Source organism: Eschrichtius robustus, chromosome 9 (genome assembly GCF_028021215.1).
Source record: "Eschrichtius robustus isolate mEscRob2 chromosome 9, mEscRob2.pri, whole genome shotgun sequence".
NCBI lineage: Eukaryota > Metazoa > Chordata > Mammalia > Artiodactyla > Eschrichtiidae > Eschrichtius > Eschrichtius robustus.
The window spans coordinates 121,741,910-121,766,995 of record NC_090832.1 but is presented as its reverse complement, the minus strand read 5'-3'; the positions used below and the strand labels follow the sequence as shown (position 1 = coordinate 121,766,995).

At 37.3% G+C, this 25,086-nt stretch overlaps 1 protein-coding gene and 1 long non-coding RNA gene across 2 annotated transcripts in view; one reads left to right on the top strand and one right to left on the bottom strand.

The window, feature by feature from the left end:
* Window positions 1-24,366, bottom strand: part of IRAK1BP1 (interleukin 1 receptor associated kinase 1 binding protein 1) — a 33,656-nt gene extending 9,290 nt beyond the window's left edge. The window contains exons 1-2 of the mRNA XM_068551093.1: window positions 23,979-24,366; window positions 7,718-7,783 (exon numbers count right to left, since the gene is read on the bottom strand). Of these exons, the coding sequence (XP_068407194.1) occupies window positions 7,718-7,783; window positions 23,979-24,293 (381 nt within the window). The 5' untranslated portion in view covers window positions 24,294-24,366. The remainder of the gene's footprint in view (window positions 1-7,717; window positions 7,784-23,978) is intronic.
* Window positions 24,367-24,383: 17 nt separating this feature from the next.
* Window positions 24,384-25,086, top strand: part of LOC137769294 (uncharacterized) — a 169,064-nt gene continuing 168,361 nt past the window's right edge. The window contains exon 1 of the long non-coding RNA XR_011074937.1: window positions 24,384-24,428. This is a non-coding gene — a long non-coding RNA (uncharacterized lncRNA). The remainder of the gene's footprint in view (window positions 24,429-25,086) is intronic.

Below are 25,086 nucleotides of genomic sequence, written 5' to 3'. Positions count from 1 at the left end.
TCACACATTTTGATAAACTGTATTTTGATTTTCATTTAGTTCTAAATATTTTAAAATTTCTCTTGAGATTTCTTCATTGACCCATGTTATTTAGAAGTGTGTTGTTGAATCTCCATGTACTTTGGGATTTTCCAATTATGTTTCTGTTTTATTGATTTCTAGGTTAATGCCACTGTGGTCAGAGAGCAGACATTATATGATCTATCCTTTTAAATTTGTTAAGGTATAAGTTTTGGCCTAAAATGTATTTTTTGGTGGGGGGTGGGGGAGTAAAGGTTTACTGCAGGGCCAAGCAATGAGAATGGGTGGCTTGTGCTCAAAAGACCCAAACGCCAAATGTGTTCTATCTTGGTGAATGCTCCATGAGAGCTTGAGAAGAAGAATACTGTTTTTGGAGGAAGTAATTTATAGATGTCCATTCTATCCAGTGAATTGATGGCACTGTTAAGTTCAACTAGGTCCTTACTGATTTTATGCCTGCTGAATCTGTCCCTTCTTGATAAAGGGAGTTGGAGACTCCAACTATGATAGTGGACTCATCTATTTCTCCTAGCAGTTCTATTAGTTTTTACCTCATGTAGTTGGGAAATGCACGTTAAGGATTTTTTTTTTTCCTTTTGTGGCTGTGCCACCATGCAGCATGTGGGATCTTAGTTCCCCAACCAGGGATCGAACCCATGCCCCCTGTACTGGAAGTTCAGAGTCTTAACCACAGGACTGCCAGCGAAGTCCCCAAGGATTGTTATGGCTCTGGGAAAATTGCCCCTGTATCATTACATAATGCCCTTCTGTACCCCTGATAACTCCTTGTTATGAAGTCTGCTGTGTCTGAAATTACAATAATGACTCTTGCTTTCTTTTGATTAGTGTTAGCATGATTAATTTTTCTCCATGGATTTACTTTTAAGCTATATATGTCTTTATATTTAAAATGGATTTCTCATAGATAACACATAGTTGGGTAGTGTTTTTTGATGCACTTTGACAATCTCTGTCTTTTAATTGCTGCGTTTAGACCACTGATGTTCAAAGCATTACTGATATAGTTGGATTAATATCCACCATATTTTTTTACTGTTTATTTGTTGCCCTTGTTCCTTTTTCTAAGTTCTGTCTTCTGCCTTTTGTGATTTAGAAAAAATTTCATTTATTTATTTATTTATTTATTTTGGCTGTGTTGGGTCTTCATTGCTGTGCACGGGCTTTCTCTAGTTGCTGCAAGCGGGGGCTACTCTTTGTTGCGGTGCGCGGGCTTCTCATTGCGGTGGCTTCTCCTGTTGCGGAGCACAGGCTCTAGATGCATGGGTTTTAGTAGTTATGGCACACGGGCTCAGTAGATGTGGCTCGTGGGCTCTAGAGCACAGGCTCAGTAGCTGTGGCACACAGGCTTAGTTGCTCCGCGGCATGTGGGATCTTCCCGGATCAGGGCTCGAACCCATTTCCCCTGCACTGGCAAGTGGATTCTTAACCACTGCGCCACCAGGGAAGCCGTTGTGATTTTAACTGAGCATTTCATGATTCCCTTTTTTCTCCTTTCTTAGCATATCAGTTATATATTTTTAAGCTTTTTTTAGTGGTTTCTCTAAAGTATGCAATACATATTTACAGCTAATCCAAGTCCACTTTTAAATAACACTATACCACTTTATGGGTTGTGTGAGTACCTTATAATAACAAAATAATCCTAATTCCTCCATCTCATCGCTTGTATCATTACTGTCATTCATTTCACTTATATATCAGCATACATAAGTATATATATAAGAAACGTGCATAAGCATACAAAATTGAATATATTGTTGCTATTACTTTAAACAAACTGTTATTCACTAGATTAAGAATAAGAAAAATATCTATAACGCAGGGAGCTCTGCTCCATATTATGTAACAACCTAAATGGGAAAAGAATTTGAAAAAGAAGAGATACATGTATATGTATAACTGAATCACTTTGCTGTACACCTGAAAGTAATGCAACATTGTTAATTAACTATAAGAAGGTAAGAAAAAGAATAAGAAAAATAAAAGTATTTACCTTCACTTACTCCTTTTTTGATGTTCTTCTTTTCTTTACATAGATCCAGGTTTCTGATCTATATTACTTTCCTTCTTTCTAAAGAACTTCTTCTAACAGTTGTTGCAAGGCAGCCCTAATGGTAACAAATTTCCTCAGTTTTTGGACTTCCCTGCTGGCCTAGTGGTTAGGAGTCCGGGCTTTCACTGCAGTGGCCTTGGTTCAATCCCTGGTTGGGAAGGATGCTGCAAATCGCATGGTGTGGCCAGAAAATAAAAAACAAAAACACCCCCACCCCCCCCCCCCAAAACAGTCTTAGTCAAATTCCCTCAATTTTTGTCTGAGAAAGTCTTTATTTCTCCTTCAATTTTGAAGGATATAGTGTAGAGAACTCTAGGTTGGGGTTTTTTTCCCTCTCAACACTTTAAGTGTTTAACTCCACTCTCTCTTTTCTTATATGGTTTCAGAGGAAAAGTCAGATATAATTCTTATTTTCTTCCTCTAGAGGTAAGGTGTTTTTTCCTCTGGCTTCTTTCATGTTTTCTTCTTTATCTTTGATTTTTTGTAGTTTGAAAATAATATGCTCACCAGTAGGGGTCTTTTTGGGCATTTATTGGGGAAATTCTCTGTCGTTATTGCTTCAAATATTTCTTCTGTTCCTTTCTCTCTTCTCCTTCTGGTACTCTCATTATGTGTATGTTATACCTTCTATAGCTGTCCCATAGTCCTTGGATATTCTGGGGGTTTTTTTCCCCCCAGTTTTTGTTCTCTTTGCTTTTCAGTTTTTGAGGTTTCTATTGAGATACCCTCCAGCCTAGAGATTCTTTCCTCTACTGCATCCAGTCTACTAAAAAGCCCATCAGAAGCATTCTTCAGTCTTCATTTCTTTGATCTCTAGTATTTCTTTTTGGGTCTTAGGATTTCAATCTCTCTGCTTATGTTGCCCATCTGTTCTTGCACGTTGCCTACTTATCCATCAGAGCTCTTAGCACATTAATCATATTTGTTTTAAATTCTCAGTCTGATAGTTCCAACATCCCTACCATCTCTAGTTCTGATGCTTGCACTGTCTCATCAAACTGCATTTTTTGCCTTTTGGTGTGCCTTGTAATTTTTTCCTTGATAACTGGACATGATATATTGAGTAAAAGGAACTGCTGTAAACAAGTCTTTAGTAATGTGGTGGTAAGATACAGGGAGAGGGAAGGTGTTCTGCTGTCTTATGATTCTCAGTTTTTTAGTGAGCCAGTGCCTCCAGACTGTGAGCTTCACAAGTATTTCTGAGTTGTTGTTGTTGTTGTTGTTGTTGTTGTTTTCTCCTCCTCTTTAGGTGGAAGAAGATGGCTAGAGTGGATTGGATTTCGGTATTTCCCTTCCCTCTGGTTAGTTAGGCTCTGGTAATATACCAGCAGGTTAGGGTCTGCTTAACTAGTTTCTCCTGAGGACGGACTTTCTTAAGAAGAACAGAGTTCCCTGGCATATTTAAAAATGGTTCCTTTCCCCCTCCCTCTGCCAGACTCACTAGGGAAGTTTTCCCCCATATTCACAGTGAGAACCTAGTCGAGCACGTGGAGGTAAATCTCACAAAACTGTGGGTCCCCCTCTATGACTGGATCCTCTAGAGTTTTAATTCTCAGAGTTGTCCACACTGAGCCTCCAGGAGTTTGTCAATTATAGTTCAGATTTCCCTACCTGGGCACCATTTCTGGAGGTGGTTTCTGTTGTCTCTGCCCTGGTAAGCTGTGACTCACTGTGTTTGTCTGTCTGTCTCTCCAGTTTTGGGGGTAGCAGTGTGCCCTGTATGCGCACCTCTCTTATGGATCGTAGAAGAGTTGTTGATATTTCAGGTTTTTTTCAGCTTTTTACTTGTTAGGATGCAGTGGTGACTTCTAAGCTCCTAACACGTAGACTAAGAAACTGAAAGTCTGCCATTACTTTTAACCAGTTGGTGCCCACATATTTAAAGTACATTTGTCCTGTGTAGCAGCTTCCCATCAGCCATCCGTTTTACATTTGGCGGCGTATATATGTTAACGCTACTCTCTCACTTCATTGCTGCATAGCACAGGGAGATCAGCTCGGTGCTCTGTGACCACCCAGAGGGGTGGGATAGGGAGGGTGGGAGGGAGGGAGATGCAAGAGGGAAGAGATATGGGAACATATGTATATGTATAACTGATTCACTGTGTTATACAGCAGAAACGAACACACCATTGTAAAGCAATTATACTCCAATAAAGACATAAAAAAATAAATTCTATTACTAAAAGAAAAAAAAATAAAGTACATTTGTTGCAAGCAGCTTACGGGTGAGGTGTGTTTTTTTATACAATCTGAAATATAAGCCTTCTAAGGGAGGTATTTAGAATATTTCTATTTAATGTGATTATTGATATGGTTACATTTAAACCTCTGATCTTGCTATACTATTTGTCTCATATTTTCTTTTTTCCCCCCTCCCCATTTTCTGCCTTTTTTTGGGGGGATTGAGTATATTTTTATCATTCTATTTGATATCCTTCATTGGCTTCTTTGCTATAACTCTTGTTGTTGTTGTTAACTTAGTGTCTGCTTTAGAGTTTATAGTATATACATGTTTAATTTATCACAATCTACCTTCAGCAGATATGCCATTTCATATATAAGAAACCTACAATATTATACTTCTGTTTCTCCCTTCTTGACCTTCATGCTATTGCTGTTGTATGTTTTACTTTTACATATGTTAGAATTCCTAAAGTTCATCGTTATCATTTTTGTTTAAACAATTATCTTTTATATAGATGTAGAGATATAGAGAAGATGTAAGAAAAATATCATATCTACCTGTGTAGTTACCATTTTCAGTGCTCTTCATTCCTTTGTGTAGATTCCTATTCCTTTTTAGTACCATTTCATTCCACCTACCCACTTTCATTTAGCATTTCTTGTATTGCAAGTCTACAGGTAATGAATTCTTTCAGCTTTCTGAAAAAGTCTATAGTTGGCCTTTAATTTTGAGCAGTATTTTTGCTGAACATAGGGTGATAATAACAAACTATAAGATAGGAGAAATATGATTTAAAAGCCCCAAGTGAGAAAGACACTTTTTTAGTTGTAATCATTGTTTATGACTGTAAGCTCAACAGAAGGGAACAATGTGATACAAGTGCCAAAATGTTCAGGCGTATATGTGTTATTAGAAATAAACATTCCAGAATAAGGAAGATAATCATCTTTCTCTAATATGGAATCACAATTAGGACACTATAGTTGTAGATGCTTTAGGAGGAAATTGGTTAACAAAAGAGAGAGCTTGTCATATAAGAAATGACCAAAGAAACTGGGGATTCCTACACTTGGAGAAGAAAAAAGTAGCATTAACATGATACTGAACCTCAAGTGTATACTTCTAGGAAGAAATATTTGTTTTGTCCTTGGAGAGGTACACAATTAAAATGGATAAGTACTAGTAAGTCAATTCTTGGTTTAATGTTAGAAAATTTTATATGGATTAGATGTCTGAAAATGGAATTGGCCTTTTATATTCATACCTATCTATGTATAAAATATTTCACAACAAAGATGAAGAGTTAAAAAAAAATTAGATGAGATAACGTATGGAAAACACCTGACACATGGAACCGTGCAAAGAAAAGGAGGGGGAAAACTGGTTATACTACTTTTTCTATTTAATAGACTTTTATTGAATGCCTACTATATCCCAGGTTTTTAAAATCCCTCCAACACTGAAATTGTTAACAGGAAAACAACATGAGAAGTGGAAAGAGTAGAGATGTAAGAATTGCAAAGTCAACGTTTTACTCCAACCCCAAACATACAAACACCCACCCACCCTTAAAGAACTCACTTAGATAATTTCTAACTTCCAATATCTTTAAAATAAGCTGAAGCAGCAGGGTAGGCAGGAGGTTAGAAAAAGAATCTCTGAAGTGCCTTTCAGGATGAAAATTTCAGATATTATGTGAAAAGTAATGTTCTACCATCTAATCTTAGTCTGTATATTTAACCATCTGTGAGAATATTGGTATACATCAGATATTAGGTTTTGGTGTTCACTATAGCCATAGCCATAAAGCCAAACATTGTTCTTTATGCACAGGTTGTCATACTTTATACCTCACGACCCTACCATCCTGGTCTCTGCTGATGCTGACTTAAGGGCAATCATGTATTAGACTACACTATATAAGAGTTCTGGCTACTGGGGAGCCCTATACAAAATATAATCAGATTCTCTCTTAAGAAATTCAAATACAAGACATTAAAAAGGTAAGTACAGCAAAAGGACGAGGAGCAGAGTTTAGCCAAGTCCTCACTTAGCCATGTCTTACAACAAAATAAGCAGCTCTAAAGCACACTCTGTACCTGGCGGGTCAGTCCCTAGAATAAATCAGTCTGAAAAACTTTCCAGTTTTCCATGAAGCCTGGCTGAATGTTTGCTGGGACTGTTCCTTTTCCTCCTAGTGTACTTACTAGTGTACCCTCACAACAAACCCCATTAACTAAGATAACCAGAGCCCATCTGTGTTCACTACAACCTGAAGTCCAAACAGGTAATAACTACTGGAGGAGCGCTAGAACAACTCCCAGTCTTTGACTTCCATAATATGGAATCTTACCAGACCACTCTTCATCCTGTTTTGAAAGGTATGTTTTGGTCCCCACTACTACAGAATAACATTTGCCAAATGGATCCCTAAAATCATCATAAGATAGTTAAATTTTAAGTGAAGAAATTATAAATTTATTAAAGTAAGTATAGGGACAACAGTGTGTTGTGGAAATTACTATCTCAAGAGGTAAGAAGCCAGGATCCTAATTTCCATTCTAATTCTTGTAATGTGATCTTTGAAAAATCTGAGCCTAAGCTATCTAAGCCTAAGGTCACACCCTTAAAATTAGAAAAAATAATATATTATCTGCCTGAAGGTAGGACTAGGTGATTTCTTGAGGTATTTTCCGCCTCTAATGGCAAAGATTCTCTGATTAGATAAACAATATTCCATTCTAATCTCATTCTTGTTTGTTTCGTGTGGCAAGGAGGCAGCCTGACTGCCCCAAAATACCCCAAGATGTTTGGAACCAGGAAGAGATAGCAGTCTTGTAACCTAGCCACAAGTACATATAACATACTCTGATTTCATAAAATCCTGATCATAAAATCTTTAAAGATAAGTAAAAAGCTCGACAGTTTTAGGAACTAAATGTTTTCATTAATTGAGTGTACAAAAATATTTTGTTCTTTTTAATTTGTGCAAAGGTTGAGTAGTTTTTATTTTTAAATAAACCTGAACACAAAACAATAAAATTGCATTGTGAAACAAAAGAATGTTGAAAAGTCTTTCAATCCTTTATTCTATGACTATTAATTTGCTATTTATCTGAGGAGAAGAAATTTTTCTCCTGTAGTGTTTCCTGCTCACTAGATGATAACATTACTAAAATTTTATTCAGGTGGCAATTAAATGCTACTTCCCTCTGCTATTTTTATTCCATTTCAAAACAACTTCTCTTAAATCTCATTAAATTTATTTTAAAAGCTCACCCAGATATGTAATACCAGAAATGATTGGGAAAAATAATCTTTTATCAATACCATGAGAAGCATTTCTCGTATACACTGAGTTTCAAGAATAAAATTAAATGCAAACTGTCCCCACAAAGTCGTGCTGTTTCCAATTATTTAAGATAAGTACATACCTCTGCTTCCATGTGATAAGCATTTTCTACCCTTTGAAAATCCTTTGTCACAGTTACATTTTCTGACTGAAACAGAAAGTACAAGAGTATGATTACTAAATGTTTGGTTACTAAATGCAATTACTCTAAAACATAAAGTATAAACCAAATATAAACCAGTATGACAAAATATGCAGAAAGAACTGGTTTGCCTGGTGTTTTAAAACTTTCCTAAAAGTAACATAAAATAAATTCAGAAACTTACACATATTTGCTGAAATTTCATCATAATTGTCACTACACTTGTAGTAATTTTTACATTAGCTAGTACAAAAACTATGAACTTAGGGTGGTGTATACATATATATATGAAAAATTATTTGTACATAAAGCATTCTGAGTGTTGTAGGAATGTCAGAGTTTTAAAAATGTTTAATTTACAAATAATACAAATTTACTGAACGTATAGTATACAACTTTGGGCAAGTTACTCAACTTTTTTGAGATTTAGTTTCCATCCACATTTATAAAATTAGGTTACACTACATGTGAGGTAGGAGGTAGACTGGCCCCAGGCTGAGCAAGCTGGAGTGTGTCAGACTGAGCAATTGGAGCTTGTCTCCCTACCACACCCTGGCCCCAGACGACATTTCAAGGAAAAAGACAACAGCAGGAGCAGAGAGGAACTAAGCTCTGCTGCAGTAAAAAGATAAGATGACCACGTCTTTCATTCTTCAGGTCAAGGAGACCTCCCCAACTGCACATGTACAGAAAAGTTCCTAGGGGATCAAAAAGGGAGGGGGCGCTAATGCATAACATATTCTGCCAGTCTCCTAGATACCCTCACACTGGAATCCATCTTGGCCAAAAGATGCGCATGCACATTAGACAGGACCCTGAGTCAGATCGGATATGGGGAACAAGCAAGATGATTGGCCAGAGGAAAACAAAGACCCGGAAGATGGCCCCTACATAAGGAATTTAAACCACCCCTTTAGCGCTCTTTATTAGTGAAGATGCCCACACTCTTCTCTGAGTGTGTAGCTCTGCTTTGCTTCTGTCCTAAATAAACTGCTTTTCTTTGTGCTCTACCACATGTACTGTGCTTCTAATAAACTCTGTGTCTGCTTTACAACCTTCGTCTCTGTAAAATTCGTTTTTCAAAGAGGTCAAGAGCCAGGGCTCTGCTTCTAGCCACTAGCCCCTGGTGGTCTAGTGGTTAAGATTCCTGGTTTTCACCCAGGCAGCCCAGGTTCGATTCCCAGGCAAGGAATTAAGATCTTGCTTCAAGCTGCCACTCACTGCTGTTACCCCAAGATCACATGGGACTGTTTTGAGGATTTAATGAAAAGTGGTAAATAAAATGCTTGACATAGAAGGCACTCAGCAAACACAGATGCTATACCATTATGATATAAATATTTCCTGAAATACTGGACCCAAGCCAGTCTGTTCTTAGAAAAGTAATATTAATGCTTTTTGATTCTCTGGGTAAGTATAGGTTATATAATTCTGATTAAAAAGTTAAATTTCTTATTTACATTTCAAAAGGGTTTTAAAATTTAGTGAAATGAACTCTTTGACCTACTCCCATCCTTGGGGACAGACAGAACTTATATTTTATAAATTTTTGTATCTTTAAAAATATATGCTAAATAAAGAATATTATGCCCAATAATGATTTAATTATAAGTTATTTGGTAAGGGATTTAGCTGCACCTGAATTTTAAGATATACACTAATTTCAAGCCATTATATGACCTAGAAAATTCTAAAAAGCTTTAACCTGAAAATCTGAACTTAAGTTCTAATTATAGCTCTGATGTCTGTTACCATGAAAATATTCATTTTTTATGATGAACATAATATTTACTCATTGTAGAAAAATTACAATATGGATATAGATAAACCAGTACTGTATACATTGCTTGAAGTTGAAAACATGAAACTTGAAACACAAAGCATTTCTGTCATTTAATATTCTCTTATGACATGTAAACATATCTTCTATTTTCTTGGATGTCTTTTTTTCATTTTTTTCCCCCACTTTACTTGATAAATACATATAAAACTTCTGATTAAAAAATTATTAGAGAAATAATTTTAGGAAAGGTAGCTGAAAAGAAAGTATCTTTTACTGTTGCACTTAACAATGTTATTGCTTTTATAAAAATAATATATGCTAATTAATGAATATCTAATACTAGAGAAAAGAACAAAGAAGAAAGTAATAAGCCTCTAAACCCATTACTATTAAAATTTCAGTAAACATTTTGTCATCTATCAATGCATATAAACATATCTATGTATAGTCTATCTATGTATAGACTTTTCCATAAATGAAATTATACTCTACATGCTGTTCTGTAACCTTTTAATAACTTTTATTTTAGAAAAAATTAAAATCTACAGAAAAGTTGCTAAGATAGTATAGAGTTCTATATACCTCAGTTTCAGATTTCTCTGATGTTATTATCTTTTATTACCATCTGTCAAACTAAAAAACCATCATTGGTATATAACCATTAACTAAACTCCAAATTTTACTTGCATTTCACCAATTTTTCTATTAATGTTCTTTTACTATTTCAGAATCCAATCCGTGATACCACATTGCATTAATTCATCATGTCTCCTTAGCCTCCTCTAATCTAAGAGAATTTCTCAGTCTTCTCTTGTTTTCATAACCTTGAAAGTTTTGGTCAGGTATTTTGCAGGATGTCCCTCAATTTGGGTTTGTTTGGTAGCTCTTCCTCATGGTCAGACCACGGTTATAGGTTTTAGGAAAGAATATCACACAGGTGAAGTGCCCTTCTCATTGCAACATATCAGGGGGGTACATGATATCCATGTGACATTACTCATGATGTTAACCTTGATCACTTGGTTAAGGTAATGTCTGACAGGGTCCTTTACTGTAAAGTTACTATTTTTCCCTTTCCATGCTTTATTCATAGAAGGCAAGTCACTAAGTCTAGCCCATATTCACTCAATAAATACTACATTATTTATTTTGCTGCTCAAATTGGTCTAGCTTTGGCTATTGAGATTTCTTTCAGGTTGGATCTTATATCCCTGTGACATCCATCCATCCTTTTATTTTTTGCGCACTTCCTGACTTTCTGGTGCAAGATGCTATAGGCTCATGTTGTGGTTTCCCTGCCCAGCCCTAGAATCAGCCACTTCACTAAGAAGCTTACCATCTTTTCTTTGAGATTGCTATTTAGAACCAAGACCTGGGTGTTAAGACTGCTCACCACTACACAAGTGTCATTCTGTGTAGGCCCTCTCAGTGGACAGAGTTTGATAATACATTTATGTGTACACACTCACATATACACATATATCTACAATTGTTTCTGTATCTATCCATCTGCACATATTCTAAGCTAAACATGAGTTCATCTTGATGTTTCCAACTCTCATTAAGAACCACAGAGTTCATTCTAACCTTCCTTTCTTATCTGTAACTTCCCTCTACAATAGTGAGAAACCTGGCTCCCATCACCCACCAACCACTTACTATTTTTCAAGCCTACTATACATATAAAGCAGTTTCAGAACTGTTAACCAGCATCCCCCTGGAAAACAAATTTACTAACTAGAGGATAGTATTTACGTATCTTTCATCTTTATCCTTAGTTTCTAGTAAAACGTAATTTTCCAGACTTCCTTAGGATACTCCTCTCACCTCCCACCCCCATGTTCAGTGCAGTTATTTCACTCATTTGTAATAAAGTTAGGTTCATCTGTCACAGTCTGGATTTTGTCCTGGAATTGATCTTTTTTTGATGTCTTTTTTTTTTCAATTGGCATACATTAATGTTCACTCTTTGTGATTTACAGTTTTATGGGTTTTGACAAATGTATTCACCACCCCAGAACCACAAAGAATAGTTCTTTCCCTTGAAAAGTTCCTCTGTGCATCTCCTTTATAGTCAACAACTTTGCCATCCAACAACCCCTGTCCACTGATTTATGTCCCTATAGTTTTCCCTTTTCCAGAATGTCACATGAATGGATCATAAAATATAAACCTTTTGGATCTGGCTTCTTTCACTTATAATATCTAAGATTTGCCCATGTTATTCTGTCAATCAATAGCCTGTACCTCTTTATTGCTGAAAAATTTTCCAACGCATGGATGTAACAGTTATCCATTCCCTTGTTGAAGTCATCTTGGTTGCTTCCAAGTTCTAAAGTTTTAGTTTTAGCAATTTATGAATAAAGCCGCTATAAACTGCTTGTACAAATTTATATGTGAACATAAGTCTTTGATTCTCTTGTGGGTTAATGGTTCCTATGGTAAGTCTAAGTTTATAAGAAACTGTAAGACTGTCTTTCAAAGTGGCTGTACCATTTTGCAATCTCACCAGAAATGAATGAAAATTTCTGTTGTTCTACATCTTTGCCAGCATTTGCTATCATCAACGATATTGGATTTCAGTCATTCTAATAGGTGCATAGTACCATCTCATTGTGGTTTTAATTTGCATTTCTTTAATGACAAACGATGTGGAGGATCTTTTCATGTGTTTACTTGCCATCTGTATATATTCTTTGGTGAAGTATATGTTCAGATATTTTGTGCTTTTTAATTGAGCTACTTGTTTTTTTATTATTGAATTGAGTTCTTTATATATTCTTGATGCAAGTCCTTTATCAGATATGTAATTTACAAATTATTTTCTCCCAGTCTGTAGAATGTCTTTTTTAAGACTTTATTTTTTTGGCGCAGTTTCCCGTTCACAGCAAAATTAAGTGGAAAGTATAGAGATTTCGCATACGTCCCCTGCCCCCCACATGCACAGCCTCCCCATTATCAACATCCCCACCAGAGTGGCGCATTGGTCACAACTGATGAATCTACATTGACACATCATGATCACCCAAAGTCCATAGTTTACATTAGGGTTCACTCTTGGTGGTGTATATCCTGTGGGTTTGGACAAATGTACCATAATATGTATCCACCACTATTGTAGCAAACAGAGTATTTTCAACACCCTAAAAATTCTCTGTGCTCTGACTCTTTATTCTTCCCTCTCTCCCAAACCCTGATCTTTTTAATGTCTCTATAGTTTGCCTTTTGTAGACATGACATATAGTTGAAACATTACCATATGTAGCCTTTTCAGATTGGCTTCTTTCACTCAGTAACATCCATTTAAATTTTTCCCATGTCTTTTCATGGCTTGATACCTCATTTCATTTTGGCACTGAATAATACTCCATTGTCAGTTTATTTATCCAATCAGCTTCTGAACGACATCTTTGTTGCTTCCAAGTTTTGGCAACTGGATTTTCTTTTCATTTTCTTAACAATTTCTTTCACAAAGCAAAAGTTTTTAATTTTGATAAAGTTCAATTTACATTTTTGTTAGTTTTTTCATGGATTGTGCTTTTGGTAATGTAACTAAAAAGTCATTTTCAAACCCAAGGTCACATAGATTTTCTCCTTTACTTTCTTCTTCTTTATGTTTTACATTTAGGCCTATGATCCATTTTGAACACATTTTTGTATAAGATGTGAAGTACTTGTTGAGGTTCACTTTTTGCATATGGACATTCAACTGTTATGGCACCATTTGTTGAAAAGACTCTCCTAACTCTACTGAATTGCATTTATACCCCTAGTGTTTTTCTCTCTGAGAAAGAAAAAATTCTTAGAAGCAACTTCGTTTAGTTTATCCCAGTGACTCTTAAAGCAAATGTGTGTAGTTTAAAAGCAATATATGTAAGACAGTTACCTTGCTTATAAATGTAGTAACATATTTAATAAACATTGAAATTCCAAATATTATAGGGAATGATGAAATAAAAATTGCCTCTTGGCAATCAGACTGAGAAGTTCTAAGCAGAATATAAACAGTTTTCAACAGGACACAGACAGAACCAAAGTTTCTAACAGAAACTAACTGAACTGCAACAGCGAAAGTGATTAACATTCTTTCTCTGCTTGATTGCTGCCTTTACAGAAGCCAACTCTGTCCTAACTTTAATCCTCTGGGTTTCCTGTGAAACAAATGAATAAAATAGCCAATCACCAAACTGCCCCTTCTTCACTGATCCTTCCTTAGAACCACTCACAGCACAAGTCCAAAACCTATAAGAGGTCTCTCCTTACTCCCCCTTTTTGAAACACTCTTAAGGTCCTTTGAGATGCATTCTTGTTTGCTACATCATGCTAAATAAACCTAAATTTGTTTCACTATAGATATATTCCTGATGTGTTTAGCTGGTGGGATCCCACACAAAGCATGAGTTTTTTTGTTTATCTATAGGGCAGTGGAACTCAACCAGAGGGTGCTTTTGCTCCCCACAGGACATTTGCTGTGTCTGGAGATATACTTGATTGTCACAATGGGTTGGGAGAGTACATTGCTGTGATGCAGTGATTAGACAAGGTGAACAAGTATCCTTGTTTACCAGGAACTGAGGAGATTCCTGAGACATGGGGCTTTCAGTTGTAAAACTGGGACAGTCCCAGGTAAACTGGGATAAGTTGGTCACCTTATAGGTAGTGGCCAGGAATGCGGCTAAAATATTCTACAATACACAGGACAGCCCCTCCCAACAGAGAATTATCTAGTCCAAGATGTTAATAATAGTGCCGAGATTGGGAAATCCTGCCATACTGGTGATAAACTAAAAAATATTAAAATATACAAACCTAGTCCATTAAGTTTTCCCAAGTAAGCTACTGATATTTTATATTTAAATACAAAAGACAGAGTTTTAAAATACAAAATGGTCAATATAAGAATAACTATTTAAATCTATGAAAGAAGCAAGGTAACATTCTAAATAGCCATAAAAAACCCCATGTTATTATAGGAATAAACTTAAAAAGGGTAAACAAAAGAAAACCATAAAAGTTTACAGAAAATAAGCTCGAATAAATGGACTAGGACAAATACTGTAAACTCAGCAATTCTCCTGAAATTAATATATATACAATACAAAATATGAACAGATCTTTTATTTATAGAATAAAATGTAGAATTTTCCACTGTCTGGATTTCCTGATAATATCCCCATGGTGTCATTTGACATGTCCCTTGCAGACAGGAAACCTTTCCAGTAGAAGAGTAATGAGGGGAGAACTTGCCCTACAAATGTTTTACAAAGATGTAATAATTTAATGTGGTACTAACACAACAAGGTGACCAAAAGAACTAAAATAATCTGAAATAAAGAATGTCTGAATACCACAGATATAATACCAGTAACATTTCAAAACAGTAGGCACAACAAACAATATGGAATCCTCATGTCTACATTCTGCCCCTACTCTCTCTGAGCAGCAACTATGTGGTTCAAGGTAAGCCCTGACAGGTCTAAACCATTCAGGATTACACATCTAACTTGCCACAGAATTACGTTAAAAAATGGGCAGAAATCAAATCTAATCTAATTAGTGTATGGCATTTCTCTGGCCACAAAGACAAGTTGAGGTTGGCAGATATAAGGTGGGCCTGCATGCACACAAATATGAAGAGCCAAGGGATACAAATGTGGGGTATCAATAGCATCTGCTGCATCCCCTACCTGAAACTCAATCACCTGCTGCCAAGACAATAAAGCAGCAACATGCTATAGTGGTTAAAGAGCGTGGGTTCTGAGGTCAAAGTTCTTGACTGGAGTCTAAACTCTACCACTTCCTACCTGTGTGATCTTGGTCAAGCTACCTGCTAATAATCACTCTGGTCCTGAGAGTTCTCATCTGTAAAACAGCCACTGAGATACCAGTCTCATATAGTAGGAGTGAATATCAAATGAGATAACATTTGTAAAAAGTCTAGCAATAGTAAGCAGTTTTTTATTATCAATAATAGCCAACCCCTCAGTATGGCACACAAGGCCTTCCTCCATGCTCTGCCTACAGCTTTCTTCCTCAGTCTGATCTCTTAATTCCCCTCCATTTTCTCCAGGCACTCCTGTGTTCTAGCCATGCTGAACTGCATATAGTGCTCTGAACACATACTCTTGCTGCATTCTAGTGTGGAACTGAAATGCTTTCCCTTCAGCCATTGTTTAAGACTTGATACAAGTGTCACTTCCACTATGAAATCTTTCTGGAATTTCTCAAGTAAAATGAGCATTATTTCCTTTCTTACTCTGCTGTACTGTATCATGTACATACTTTCATCACAACGCTACATATTAGTCTAGTCCTATAATGAGACTCCTTCAGCACAGTGCTAAGTTTTACTCATTCTCTATTCCTGGTGTCTAGCAACATGCCTGAGGCATCCATTACACATTTATCAAAAAATACAATTGTGAATAGGCAAACATTGGAGCTTACAGCTTATGGGGGGAACATACAAACCAGAAAACAAAATAATTACATGTTGTGTTAAATGCTATTTAAAAATGAAGTGATAGGGAATGCTTAATAAATGTTTTATGGTTGAATGGTAAATACTACTTAGAACTTTAAAACATTTTTCCATGAAAACAACACTAAAAATGAGGGTTATGCCTTCACATGTGAAACTATATATCACCATAAAACTATATGATCTACACGATTGTTGAACTAATAGTTTATTCATTTAGTGCTTCATTCACTTTTTTCTTTTATTCATTTAAAAACCATTTTCTAAGTACACATTATGTGATGTGTATGAAACATAATCCATCAATACAAAGCAAACAAGAGAAAAAATTGTGCTCTGGAGAGCTTTAGAATTTGGAGGAGAGACAAGGAAAGCAACAATTATAATATAGAGTGATACGTTTTATAAAAGGTGGGGAATGGAGTGTGGTATGGCAGGGACTAGTGTTACCTTAGGAAAAAAGTGCTAAGGAGGTGAACTTGGGCTGGATTTTAAAGGAAAAAATGGGAGTCAGTTAGTTAACGAGGGGAGAGAGATGACAGGAAATGACAGAAAGTTAGGCTCCATCTATTAAGCAAAAGAATTTGGAATATGAGGGGCCCTTTAAGCAGGGGAGTGATGTTTATAAACCCAGATTTTAAAGTTTAAAATGAATAAAGACTTTGTGAAGACACATTATAATTCATCCTGAAAAGTAATATAAATGAATTTTTGCACATCTACTGAACAAATTATTTACATGACTGCTTTCCTCCATCAGCAGAGATAACTGGGAGATTAATAACCTTTGTATGTCCTGTCTTGAACACTAAGTTTAAATGTAGTTATAAATTGGATGTAGTCATTTATTTGGTTTTACATATTAGAAGTTACAGCCATGTGAACTCAGTATACATTTTAAGTAAATAACTTAAGAATTAGTTATATTATTCAAACAGGCCTGTAGCACTGGCAGAAGTTTTTGTGAGAAAATATTTTTCTATATATTAATTCACTTTATTCACATAATTTATAATTAGCATTAGAATTCTTCTAAACTGTAAAATCATTTAGAGACAGCTTTTCAAAATGTCTTTTTAAATAACTCTATGTTTATAAATACAGTACAAATATATTTTCTCCCTAAAATAAAGACTTGCTTTTTCAGGGTGTGTCATTTCTAACAAAAGCACTTTTATGAACTCAATGTTGGGAGGGCATAAATCACAGCTCTGGCCTTTAGAGTCCTACTCTCTAAAATGAGCGAACTGAGACAGTGACCCATGCTGTGCTTTCTCATTCTCTTTCATTCTAATTATCTGGAGCCTAGGCTAGTTGGGAGAAACCTAGATTTTGGTTCCAGGAACACAGAAGTTCAAATACAGCCCTGGCTGAAGTTCAGAGCATTACTTAACCTCCTTAAATCTGGAAAGTGGGGATATTAAAACCGGCCTAACAGGGCTGTTGTGCTGATTAAATAAGGCTGGTTCATTTTTTTCTCCTTTTCTTAGAAGTAAGCTTAAAGCAAGATTTATTTAGCTATGTGTCTCACGGACATCTCTGGTAAGCAGAAGTATTTCATATATGTGGCATCTACAATATACTGGCTTAATTTTCTCTTTAAGCTAAAACGAAAAAATGTGGAGAAATTTTTTGAGTCTTTATAAAACGAAAATGGGTGCAATTCTGCACCCCCTCCCAGGCCCCACATTACTGTTTGCGTAAAAATACCGAAGTATCAATTTATGCAAAGCTTTACCAGGGGAAAGACCTTCAGGATGGCAGACGAGTAAGATGTGGAGATCACCTTCCTCCCCACAAATACATCAGAAATACATCTACATGTGGAACAGCTCCTACAGAACACCTACTGAACGCTGGCAGAAGACCTCAGACTTCCCAAAAGGGTCTTGGTGCTCCAGTGGGGAGTCAGGCCTGTGTCTCTGAGGTGGGAGAGCCGAGTTCAGGACACTGGTCCACCAGAGACCTCCCAGCTCCACGTAATATCAAAGGACAAAAGCTCTCCCAGAAATCTCCATCTCAATGCTAGGACCCAGCTCCACTCAACAACCAGCAAGCTACAGTGCTGGACACCCTATGCCAAACAACTAGCAAGACAGGAACACAACCCCACTCATTAGCAGAGAAGCTGCCTAAAATCATAATAAGGTCACAGAAACCCCAAAACACACCACCGGACGTGGTCCTGCCCACCAGAAAGACAAGATCCAGCCTCATCCACCAGAACACAGGCACCAGTCCCCTCAACCAGGAAGCCTACACAACCCACTGAACCAACCTTAGCCACCGGGGGCAGACAGCAAAAACAACGGGAACTACGAACTTGCAGCCTGAGAAAAGGAGACTCCAAACACAGTAAGTTGAGTAAAATCAGAAGACAGAGAAACACACAGCAGATGAAGGAGCAGGGTCAAAACACACCAGACCTAACAAATGAAGAGGAAATAGGCAGCTACCTGAAAAAGAATTCAGAATAATGATAGTAAAGATGATCCAAAATCTTGTAAACAGAATGGAGAATACAAGAAACATTTAACAAGGACCTAGAAGAACTAAAGAGCAAACAAACAATGATGAACAACACAACAAACGAAATTAAAAATTCTCTACAAGGAATCAATAGCAGAATAACAGAGGCAGAAGAACAGATAAGTGACCTGGAAGATAAAATAGTGGAAATAACTACTGCAGAGCAGAATAAAGAAAAAAGAATGAAAAGAATTGAGAACAGTCTTTGAGACCTCTGGGACAACATTAAACGCACCAATATTGGAATTACAGGGGTCCCAGAAAAAGAACAGAAAAAGAAAGGGACTGAGAAAATATTTGAAGAGATCATAGTTGAAAACTTCCCTAATATGGGAAAGGTAATAGTCAATCAAGTCCAGGAAGCACAGAGAGTCCCATACAGGATAAATCCAAGGAGAAACACACCAAGACACATATTAATCAAATTATCAAAAATTAAATACAAAGAAAAAATATTAAAAGCAGCAAGGGAAAAACAACAAATAACATACAAGGGAATCCCCATAAGGTTAACAGCTGATCTTTCAGCAGAAACTCTGCAAGCCAGAAGGGAGTGGCAGGACATATTTAAAGTGATGAAAGGGAAAAACCTAAAAGCAAGATTATTCTATCCAGCAAGGATCTCATTCAGATTCAGTGGAGAAATTAAAACCTTTACAGACAAGCAAAAGCTAAGGGAATTCAGCACCACCAAACCAGCTTTACAACAAATGCTAAAGGAACTTCTCTAGACAGGAAACACAAGAGAAGGAAAAGACCTACAAAATCGAACCCAAAACAATTAAGAAATGGTAATAGGAACATACATATCGATAACTACCTTAAATGTAAAGGGATTAAATGCTCCAACCAAAAGACATAGACTGGCTGAATGGATACAAAAACAAGACCAGTACATATGCTGTCTACAAGAGACCCACTTCAGACCTAGGGACACATACAGAAAGTGAGGGGATGGAAAAAGATATTCCATGCAAATGGAAATCAAGAGAAAGATGGAGTAGCAATTCTCATCTCAGACAAAATAGACTTTAAAATAAAGACTATTACAAGAGACAAAGAAGGACACTATATAATGATCAAGGGGATCAATCCAAGAAGATATAACAATTGTAAATATTTATGCACCCAACATAGGAGCACCTCAATACATAAGGCAAGTGCTAACAGCCACAAAAGGGGAAATCGGCAGTAACACAATCATAGTAGGGGACTTTAATACCCCCCCTTCACCAATGGACAGATCATCCAAAATGAAAATAAATAAGGGAGCACAAGCTTTACATGATACATTAAACAAGATGGACTTAATTGCTATTTATAGGACATTCCATCCAAAAACAACAGAATACACATTTTTCTCAAGTGCTCATGGAACATTCTCCAGGATAGATCATATCTTGGGTCACAAATCAAGCCTTGGTAAATTTAAGAAAATTGAAATTGTATCAACTATCTTTTCTGACCACAATGCTATGAGACTAGATATCAATTACAGGAAAAATTCTGTAAAAAATACAAACACACGGAGGTTAAACAATACACTACTAAATAACCAAGAGATCACTGAGGAAATCAAAAAATACCTAGAAACAAATGACAATAAAAACACGATGACCAAAAACCTATGGGATGCAACAAAAGCAGTTCTAAGAGGGAAGTTTATAGCAATACAATCCTACCTCAAGAAGCAAGAAACATCTCAAATAAACAACCTAACCTTACATCTACAGCAATTAGAGAAAGAAGAACAAAAAAACCCCAGAGTTAGCAGAAAGAAAGAAATCATAAAGATCATAGCAGAAATAAATGAAAAAGAAATGATAGCAAAGATCAATAAAACTAAAAGCTGGTTCTTTGACAAGATAAACAAAATTGATAAACCATTAGCCAGACTCATCAAGAAAAAAAGGGAGAAGACTCAAATCAACAGAATTAGAAATGAAAAAGAAGTAACAACTGACACTGCAGAAATACAAAGGATCATGAGAGATTACTACAAGCAACTCTATATACCAATAAAATGGACAACCTGGAAGAAATGGACAAATTTGTAGAAAAGCACAATCTTCTGAGACTGAACCAGGAAGAAATACAAAATATAAACAGACCAATCACAAGCACTGAAATTGAAACTGTGATTAAAAATCTTCTGACAAACAAAAGCCCAGGACCAGATGGCTTCACAGGCAAATTCTATCAAACATTTAGAGAAAAGCTAACACCTATCCTTCTCAAACTCTTCCAAAATATAGCAGAGGGAGGAACACTCTCAAACTCACCCTATGAGGCCACCATCACGCTGATACCAAAACCAGACAAAGATGTCACAAAGAAAGAAAACTACAGGCCAATATCACTGATGAACATACATGCAAAAATCGTCAACAAAACACTAGCAAACAGAATCCAACACCACATTAAAAGGATCATACACCATGATCACCTCGCGTTTATCCTAGGAATGCAAGGATTCTTTAATATACACAAATCAATCAATGTGATAAACCATATTAACAAACTGAAGGAGAAAAACCATATGATCATCTCAATAGATGCAGAAATAGCTTTTGACAAAATTCAACACCCATTTATGATAAGAACCCTCCAGAAAGTAGGCATAGAGAGAACTTACCTCAACATAATAAAGGCCATATATGGCAAACCCACAGTCAACATCGTTCTCAATGGTGAAAAACTGAAACCATTTCCTCTAAGATCAGGAACAAGACAAGGTTGTCCACTCTCACCACTATTATTCAAAATAGTTTTGGAAGTTTTAGCCACAGGAATCAGAGAAGAAAAAGAAATAAAAGGAATCCAACTTGGAAAAGAAGAAGTAAAGCTGTCACTGTTTGCAGATGACATGATACTATACATATAGAATCCTAAAGATGCTACCAGGAAACTACTAGAGCTAATCAATGAATTTGGTAAAGTGGCAGGATACAAAATTAATGCACAGAAATCTCTTGCATTCCTTTACACTAATGATGAAAAATCTGAAAGAGAAATTAAGGAAACACTCCCATTTACCACTGCAACAAAAAGAATAAAATACCTAGGAAACCTGCTTAAGGTAGGTTTAAGTAGGTCCTTAAGGTAGGTTTAAGTAGGTCCTTAAACCTACTTAAGGAGACAAAAGACCTGTATGCAGAAAACTGTAAGACACTGATGAAAGAAATTAAAGATGATACAAACAGATGGAGAGATATACCATGTTCTTGGATTGGAAGAATCAACATTGTGAAAATGACTATACTACCCAAAGCAATCTACAGATTCAATGCAATCCATATCAAACTACTAATGGCATTTTTCACAGAACTAGAACAAAAAATTTCACAATTTGTGTGGAAACACAAAAGACCCCGAATAGCCAAAGCAATCTAGAGAAAGAAAAATGGAGCTGGAGGAATCAGGCTCCCTGACTTCAGACTCTACTACAAAGCTACAGTAATCAAGACAGTATGGTACTGGCACAAAAACAGAAATATAGATCAATGGAACAGGATAGAAAGCCCAGAGATAAACCCATGCACATATGGTCACCTTATTTTTGATAAAGGAGGCAAAAATATACAATGGAGAAAAGACAGCCTCTTCAATAAGTGGTGCTGGGAAAACTGGACAGCTACATTTAAAAGAATGAAATTAGAACACTCCCTAACACCATACACAAAAATAAACTTACGATGGATTAAAGCCCTAAATGTAAGGCCAGACACCATCAAACTCTTAGAGGAAAACATAGGCAGAACACTCTATGACATAAATCACAGCAAGATCCTTTTTGAGCCACCTCCTATAGAAATGGAAATAAAAACAAAAATAAACAAATGGGACCTAATGAAACTTAAAAGCTTTTGCACAGCAAAGGAAACCATAAACAAAATGAAAAGACAACCCTCAGAATGGGAGAAAATATTTGCAAATGAAGCAACTGACAAAGGATTAATCTCCAAAACATACAAGCAACTCATGCAGCTCAATATCAAAAAAAAACAAACAACCCAATCCAAAAATGGGCAGAAGACCTAAATAGACATTCTCCAAAGAAGATATACAGATTGCCAACAAATACATGAAAGAATGCTCAACATCTTTAATCATTAGAGAAATGGAAATCAAAACTACAATGAGATATCATCTCACACCGGTCAGAATGGCCATCATCAAAAAATCTACAAACAATAAATGCTGGAGAGGGTGTGGAGAAAAGGGAACCCTCTTGCACTGTTGGTGGGAATGTAAATTGATACAGCCACTATGGAGAACAGTATGGAGGTTCCTTAAAAAACTAAAAATAGAACTACCATACGACCCAGCAATCCCACTACTGGGCATATACCCTGAGAAAACCATAATTCAAAAAGAGTCATGTACCACAATGTTCACTGCAGCTCTGTTTCCAATAGCCAGGACATGGAAGCAACCAAAGTGTCCACCGACAGATGAATGGATAAAGAAGATGTGGCACATATATACAATGGAATATTACTCAGCCATAAAATGAAACGAAAGTGAGTTATTTGTAGTGAGGTGGATGGACCTAGAGTCTGTCATACAGAGTGAAGTAAGTCAGAAAAAGAAAAACAAATACTGTATGCTAACACATATATATGGAATCTAAAAAAAAAATGGTCAGAAGAACCTAGGGGCAAGACGGGAATAAAGACACAGACCTACCAGAGAATGGACTTGAGGATATGGGGAGGGGGTGGGGTGAGATGTGACAGGGTAAGAGAGTGTCATGGACATATATACACTACCAAATGTAAAATAGATAACTAGTGGGAAGCAGCCTCATAACACAGGGGGATCAGCTCCGTGCTTTGTGACCACCTAGAGGGGTGGGATAGGGAGGGTGGGAGGGAGGGAGATGGAAGAGGGAAGAGATATGGGAATATATTTATATGTATAACTGATTCACTTTGTTACAAAGCAGAAACTAACACACCCACTGTAAAGCAATTATACTCCAATAAAGATGTTAAAAAAAAAAAAGCTTTACCAGTTTGGGAGCAAGCCCTGTTTTTCACTTGCTAATTCCGTGGTGCAGAATAAAAAAAAACACAATGATTTAGTGTCTAGCACACTACTTAGGCAAGCATTTACATCTAATGTTTCAAGTTTAACACTTCGTCATTTCAACGTTAAAAACAAAATTATTGCAGCAAATATCGCCAAATAAAACCCCATTCAATTTGAATTCTTTTATTTTACAAGTCTCTGCAGCTGATAATTACTTTCATCAAGAAGGATGGGCCAGAGATTCACTCTGCCAGGTCCTCGCGCCTTCTAATGCCACCGATGATACAAAAGTGTCCCAGACGCTCCCCACCCCCAACCTCCGCCGCCGGGTTTTCTTGGGCAGGCTAGAAGCTCCTCGCCCGCGGACCCCTCACCTGCACGCCCTGCTGCTGGAGGGTCTGCGTGACGTAGTCCAGGCGGCGGCAAACGCTCTTCTTGGCCTCGGCCGCTGCCTCCTTGGTGCTGCTCATCTGCACGACCACCTGCGCCCGGTCGGGGGTCGCAGACACCTCCGCAGTACCGCTTACATGCACCTCGCGGGTGGCAGTCTGGGCCTGCGCTGAGGAGAGAGGGCGGCGGAGGCCGGGCAGCGTCTCTCCGCCCGAGAGCAGATAGTTCTCCCGGCCCCGGTCAGCCCAGGGAACCAGTTCCACGAATACCCGGGACTGAGGGGCCTGTTGCAAAGACATAGTGAGGGCAGCTGGGTTTCCATAGCAACTCAGAGCCGACGGCGGCCGCAGGGGCCCAAGCGCGTCAGGGCTTGCGCCTGCGCGGCGCAAAGAATGCCGGGATGGGCTTGGAGATCTAGGAGCTCGTGGCGCGAGGTACTTACTCCTTGCGGAGCGTCTTAACGCGTCTCCTTTAGAAGTGGTTGGCTGAGCGGGTCGCTCTGGTTTTTAACTTGTTTAACTTCCGGCCTTCAAAAACCGTAGCGAGGTTTCTCTGCGGCCTCCCTCTCAGTGAGCTCCCATTTCCACGCGCTCCGTCGGCCTCGGCCGGCCACGTACCTTGCCTACCTTGCAAGTTTCCTGATAGGCCCCGTGGCGCTTTTATCTTTCTCTGATGCCAGTCTGCGATTGTCACAGCTTTGTCTTTCCTTTTGTCTGACTTTACCATTTCACTTGGGCACAGCTTTTTGGACCGCTCAGCACCATGGATCGCCAGAGATTTGTGTTGGAATGAAATGCTCTTTACCAGTTTGATCTTGGAAGTTTATGATTCCTCGAATCTCAGTTTCATCGTCTATAAAGCCGTGTTGATAATACATTCACATTTGCAATGTGGTTATAAAGTGTTTGCCATATGGAAAACAGAAAATAATGGATAGTAGTAATAGCTAAAGCTTTGGCATGCTTTTCAAGTCTGTCGAATTTTCTCTAAAATTCCTGGAATGGTTCTGGCCCTGAATAAGGACAGGCGAAACTCAAGCGGTAGCAAAGCACATACAACGTGGACATTGCAGGGCCTGTACTACTTAGTTCT